At 67.5% G+C, this 6,670-nt stretch overlaps 1 protein-coding gene across 1 annotated transcript; it reads left to right on the forward strand.

Moving 5' to 3' along the window:
* The first annotated feature begins 380 nt into the window (after positions 1 to 380).
* LOC121108938 (beta-1,3-galactosyltransferase 4-like) lies at positions 381 to 1,180 on the forward strand. Its single transcript, XM_040657273.1, is given in 3 exon segments — positions 381 to 932; positions 934 to 993; positions 995 to 1,180. Coding segments are annotated over 3 exon segments (798 nt in total).
* Positions 1,181 to 6,670: the final 5,490 nt, after the last annotated feature.

Raw genomic sequence — 6,670 nt, forward strand, 5'->3', positions numbered from 1 at the left:
ATGGGGCTCCATGCAGACCTATAGGGCTCCATGCAGTCCTATGGGGCTCAGCTCCATCCTATGGGGTTCCATGCAGAGCTATGGGGCTCCATGCAGCCCTATGGGGCTCAGCTCCGTCCTATGGGTCTCAACTCCGCCCCACGGCGCTCCATGGAGCCCTATGGGGCTCAGCTCCATCCTATGGCGCTCCGCTCCGCCCCACGGCGCTCCATGCAGCCCTATGGCGCTCCGCTCCGCCCCACGGCGCTCCATGCAGCCCTATGGCGCTCCGCTCCGCCCCACGGCGCTCCATGCAGCCCTATGGCGCTCCGCTCCGCCCCACGGCGCTCCATGCAGCCCTATGGCGCTCCGCTCCGCCCCACGGCGCTCCATGCAGCCCTATGGCGCTCCGCTCCGCCCCACGGCGCTCCATGCAGCCCTATGGCGCTCCGCTCCGCCCCACGGCGCTCCATGCAGCCCTATGGCGCTCCGCTCCGCCCCACGGCGCTCCATGCAGCCCTATGGCGCTACGGGGACGTCGTGCAGGGTCGTTCCGCGACTCGTACTCCACGCTGAGCCAGAAGACGCTGCTCCTCCTCGGCTGGGCGCTGCGCTTCTGCTCGGCCGCCTCCTTCGTCCTCAAAGCGGACGACGATACGTTCGTGCACACGCCGGCCCTCGTGGCCCACCTGCGGGGCCCCCCCGCTCCGCCCCCCATCTATTACATGGGGAGGGTCCACGACGGGGTGAGACCCCGCAGGGACCCCCGCGGCCGCCACCACGTGCCGGAGGCGCTGTACCCCGAGCCGTCGTTCCCCCCCTATTGCAGCGGCAGCGCTTACGCTCTGTCGATGGGGGCGGTGCGGCTCGTGCTCGACGCCGCCCCCCGCACCCCGAAAGTGACCCCCGAGGACGTCTTCGTGGGGCTGTGCGCCCACCGGGCCGGGATCGCCCCCCCGGCACGTGGAAAGGATGGGGGGGGGGGCGCGCTTCCCCGACGACCCGTGTTGTTACGGGGGGGTTTTTGCTCAGCGCCCACCGCGTGGGGCCGGACGGGATGAGGAGGGCGTGGGGTTACGTCGGGGGGTGGGGGGGGTGGGAGGGGGGGCGGGAGGGGAGGGGGCCGTGCGGGGTGATGCAGTGGTTGGGGGGGGTGCTGAGGTGCAGGGCGCTGGCGCTGCTCTCCGGGGGGTGGGGCTGAGGGGGGCGGGGGGCTCAGCACGGAGCTGTGGGGCTCAATACAGTGGGGCTCAATGGAGTGCTGTGGGGCTCGATGGAGTGCTGTGGGGCTCAATACAGTGCTGTGGGTCTCAATGGAGTGCTGTGGGGCTCAGTGCTGTGGGGCTCAATGGAGTGCTATGGGGCTCAATGGAGTGCTGTGGGGCTCAATACAGTGGGGCTCCATGGAATGCTGTGGGGCTCAGTGCTGTGGGGCTCAATGGAGAGCTGTGGGGCTCAGTATAGAGCTATGGGGCTCAATGGAGTGCTGTGGGGCTCCATACAATGGGGCTCAATGGAGGGCTGTGGGGCTCAATGCAGTGCTATGGGGCTCAGTATAGAGCTATGGGGCTCAATGGAGTGCTGTGGGGCTCAATGTGTTGCAATGGGGCTCCATGCAGTGCTATGGGGCTCCGTACAGTCCTGCCCTATGGGGCTCAGCGCAGTGCTGTGGGGCTCCGTGCTGCCCTATGGGGCTCCATGCAGTGCTATGAGGCTCCATGAAGTAAGTCCTATGGGTCTCAGTGCAGTCCTGCCCTATGGGGCTCCATGCAGTCCTATGGGGCTCAGTGCAGTGCTATGGGGCTCCATGCAGCCCTATGGGGCTCAGCTCAGTCCTATGGGTCTCAACTCCGCCCCACGGCGCTCCTTGCAGCCCTATGGGGCTCAGCTCCGTCCTATGGGGCTCCATGCAGTGCTACGGGGCTCAGCTCCATACTATGGGGCTCCATGCAGTGCTGTGGGGCTCAGTGCAGTGCTGTGGGGCTCAATACAATGGGGCTCCATGCAGTGCTGTGGGGCTCAGGACGGAGCTGTGGGGCTCAATACAATGGGGCTCCGTGCAGTGCTGTGGGGCTCAATGGAGTGAGTGCTGTGGGGCTCAATGGAGTGCTGTGGGGCTGAATACAATGGGGCTCCGTGCAGTGCTGTGGGGCTGAATACAATGGGGCTCAATGGAGTGCTGTGGGGCTCAGTGGAGTGCTGTGGGGCTCAGTGGAGTGCTGTGGGGCTCAATGGAGTGCTGTGGGGCTCAATACAGTGGGGCTCAATGGAGTGCTGTGGGGCTCAGTGCTATGGGGCTCCATGCAGCCCTATGGAACTCCATGCAGCCCTATGGGGCTCAGCTCCGTCCTATGGGACTCCATGCAGTCCTATGGGGCTCCATGCAGTGCTATGGGGCTCAGCTCCGTCCTATGGGACTCCATGCAGTCCTATGGGGCTCCCTGCAGTGCTATGGGGCTCAGCTCTGTCCTATGAGGCTCCATGCAGCCCTATAGGGCTCAGCTCCGTCCTATGGCGCTCCGCTCCGCCCCACGGCGCTCCATGCAGCCCTATGGCGCTCCGCTCCGCCCCACGGCGCTCCATGCAGCCCTATGGCGCTCCGCTCCGCCCCACGGCGCTCCATGCAGCCCTATGGCGCTCCGCTCCGCCCCACGGCGCTCCATGCAGCCCTATGGCGCTCCGCTCCGCCCCACGGCGCTCCATGCAGCCCTATGGCGCTCCGCTCCGCCCCACGGCGCTCCATGCAGCCCTATGGCGCTCCGCTCCGCCCCACGGCGCTCCATGCAGCCCTATGGCGCTCCGCTCCGCCCCACGGCGCTCCATGCAGCCCTATGGCGCTCCGCTCCGCCCCACGGCGCTCCATGCAGCCCTATGGCGCTCCGCTCCGCCCCACGGCGCTCCATGCAGCCCTATGGCGCTACGGGGACGTCGTGCAGGGTCGTTCCGCGACTCGTACTCCACGCTGAGCCAGAAGACGCTGCTCCTCCTCGGCTGGGCGCTGCGCTTCTGCTCGGCCGCCTCCTTCGTCCTCAAAGCGGACGACGATACGTTCGTGCACACGCCGGCCCTCGTGGCCCACCTGCGGGGCCCCCCCGCTCCGCCCCCCATCTATTACATGGGGAGGGTCCACGACGGGGTGAGACCCCGCAGGGACCCCCGCGGCCGCCACCACGTGCCGGAGGCGCTGTACCCCGAGCCGTCGTTCCCCCCCTATTGCAGCGGCAGCGCTTACGCTCTGTCGATGGGGGCGGTGCGGCTCGTGCTCGACGCCGCCCCCCGCACCCCGAAAGTGACCCCCGAGGACGTCTTCGTGGGGCTGTGCGCCCACCGGGCCGGGATCGCCCCCCGGCACGTGGAAAGGATGGGGGGGGGGGCGCGCTTCCCCGACGACCCGTGTTGTTACGGGGGGGTTTTGCTCAGCGCCCACCGCGTGGGGCCGGACGGGATGAGGAGGGCGTGGGGTTACGTCGGGGGGTGGGGGGGGTGGGAGGGGGGGCGGGAGGGGAGGGGGCCGTGCGGGGTGATGCAGTGGTTGGGGGGGGTGCTGAGGTGCAGGGCGCTGGCGCTGCTCTCCGGGGGGTGGGGCTGAGGGGGGCGGGGGGCTCAGCACGGAGCTGTGGGGCTCCATACAATGGGGCTCAGCACGGAGCTGTGGGGCTCCATACAATGGGGCTCAATGGAGTGCTATGGGGCTCGATGGAGTGCTGTGGGGCTCAATGCAGTGCTGTGGGGCTCAGGACGGAGCTGTGGGGCTCCGGGCACTGCTGGAGGCTGAATACAGTGCTGTGGGGCTGAATACAATGGGGCTCAATGGAGTGCTGTGGGGCTCAGTGCAATGTGTTGCAGTGGGGCTCAATGGAGTGCTATGGGGCTCAGTATAGAGCTATGGGGCTCAATGGAGTGCTGTGGGGCTCAGTGCTATGGGGCTCAATAGGGTGCTGTGGGGCTCAATGTGTTGCCGTGGGGCTCAATGGAGTGCTATGGGGCTCAGTATAGAGCTATGGGGCTCAATACAGTGATATGGGGCTCAATGGAGTGTGTGGGGCTCAGTGCAATGTGTTGCAGTGGGGCTCAATGGAGTGTTATGGGGCTCAGTATAGAGCTATGGGGCTCAATGGAGTGCTGTGGGGCTCAGCACAGTGCTATGGGGCTCAGTGCTATGGGGCTCAATACAGTGCTATGGGGCTCAATGGACTGCTGTGGGACTCCATGCAGAGCTATGGGGCTCCGTGCAGTCCTATGGGTTCAGTCCTATGGGGCTCCGTGCTATGAGGCTCCGTGCAGTCCTATGGGGCTCCGTGTCGCCCTATGGGACTCCATGCAGTCCTATGGGACTCCATGCAGTCCTATGGGGCTCCATGCAGTCCTATGGGGCTCCGTGCTGCCCTATGGCGCCCCCTGCCGCCCTATTGCGCTCCGTGCCGTGCAGGGCTCCGTGCCGCCCTATGGGGCTCAGCGCAATGCTATGGAGCTCCATGCAGTGTTATGGGGCTCCGCTCTATGCCGCCCCCTGCCGCCCTATGGCGCTCCGTGCAGTCCTATGGGGCTCAGCGCAGTCCTATGGGGCTCCGTGCTGCCCTGTGGGGCTCCATGCAGACCTATGGGGCTCCATACAGTCCTATGGGGCTCAGCTCCATCCTATGGGGTTCCATGCAGAGCTATGGGGCTCCATGCAGCCCTATGGGGCTCAGCTCAGTCCTATGGGTCTCAGCTCCGCCCCACGGCGCTCCATGCAGCCCTATGGGGCTCAGCTCCGTCCCATGGAGCTCTGTGCCGCCCTATGGGACTCCATGCAGCCCTATGGGGCTCAGCTCCGTCCTATGGGACTCCATGCAGCCCTATGGGACTCCATGCAGCCCTATGGCGCTCCGCTCCGCCCCACGGCGCTCCATGCAGCCCTATGGCGCTCCGCTCCGCCCCACGGCGCTCCATGCAGCCCTATGGCGCTCCGCTCCGCCCCACGGCGCTCCATGCAGCCCTATGGCGCTCCGCTCCGCCCCACGGCGCTCCATGCAGCCCTATGGCGCTCCGCTCCGCCCCACGGCGCTCCATGCAGCCCTATGGCGCTCCGCTCCGCCCCACGGCGCTCCATGCAGCCCTATGGCGCTCCGCTCCGCCCCACGGCGCTCCATGCAGCCCTATGGCGCTCCGCTCCGCCCCACGGCGCTCCATGCAGCCCTATGGCGCTCCGCTCCGCCCCACGGCGCTCCATGCAGCCCTATGGCGCTCCGCTCCGCCCCACGGCGCTCCATGCAGCCCTATGGCGCTACGGGGACGTCGTGCAGGGTCGTTCCGCGACTCGTACTCCACGCTGAGCCAGAAGACGCTGCTCCTCCTCGGCTGGGCGCTGCGCTTCTGCTCGGCCGCCTCCTTCGTCCTCAAAGCGGACGACGATACGTTCGTGCACACGCCGGCCCTCGTGGCCCACCTGCGGGGCCCCCCCGCTCCGCCCCCCATCTATTACATGGGGAGGGTCCACGACGGGGTGAGACCCCGCAGGGACCCCCGCGGCCGCCACCACGTGCCGGAGGCGCTGTACCCCGAGCCGTCGTTCCCCCCCTATTGCAGCGGCAGCGCTTACGCTCTGTCGATGGGGGCGGTGCGGCTCGTGCTCGACGCCGCCCCCCGCACCCCGAAAGTGACCCCCGAGGACGTCTTCGTGGGGCTGTGCGCCCACCGGGCCGGGATCGCCCCCCGGCACGTGGAAAGGATGGGGGGGGGGGCGCGCTTCCCCGACGACCCGTGTTGTTACGGGGGGGTTTTGCTCAGCGCCCACCGCGTGGGGCCGGACGGGATGAGGAGGGCGTGGGGTTACGTCGGGGGGTGGGGGGGGTGGGAGGGGGGGCGGGAGGGGAGGGGGCCGTGCGGGGTGATGCAGTGGTTGGGGGGGGTGCTGAGGTGCAGGGCGCTGGCGCTGCTCTCCGGGGGGTGGGGCTGAGGGGGGCGGGGGGCTCAGCACGGAGCTGTGGGGCTCAATACAGTGCTGTGGGGCTCAGTGCAGTGCTGTGGGGCTCAATGGAGTGCTATGGGGCTGAATACAATGGGGCTCCGTGCAGTGCTGTGGGGCTCAATACAATGGGGCTCAATGGAGTGCTGTGGGGCTCAATACAGTGCTGTGGGGCTCAATGGAGTGCTGTGGGGCTCAGTGCTGTGGGGCTCAATGCAGTGCTATGGGGCTCAGCACGGAGCTGTGGGGCTCCATGCAGTGCTGTGGGACTCAGCACGGAGCTGTGGGGCTCAATACAATGGGGCTCCGTGCAGTGCTGTGGGGCTCAGTGCAATGTGTTGCAGTGGGGCTCAATGGAGTGCTGTGGGACTCCATGCAGAGCTATGGGGCTCCGTGCAGTCCTATGGGGCTCCGTACTGCCCTATGGCGCCCCCTGCCGCCCTATTGCGCTCCGTGCCGTGCAGGGCTCCGTGCCGCCCTATGGGGCTCAGCTCCGTCCTATGGGTCTCAGCTCTGCCCCACGGCGCTCCATGCAGCCCTATGGGACTCCATGCAGCCCTATGGGGCTCAGCTCCATCCTATGGGACTCCATGCAGCCCTATAGGGCTCAGCTCCGTCCTATGGCGCTCCGCTCCGCCCCACGGCGCTCCATGCAGCCCTATGGCGCTCCGCTCCGCCCCACGGCGCTCCATGCAGCCCTATGGCGCTCCGCTCCGCCCCACGGCGCTCCATGCAGCCCTATGG

This window comes from Gallus gallus, unplaced genomic scaffold (assembly GCF_016699485.2).
Source record: "Gallus gallus isolate bGalGal1 unplaced genomic scaffold, bGalGal1.mat.broiler.GRCg7b scaffold_95, whole genome shotgun sequence".
Classification (NCBI taxonomy): domain Eukaryota; kingdom Metazoa; phylum Chordata; class Aves; order Galliformes; family Phasianidae; genus Gallus; species Gallus gallus.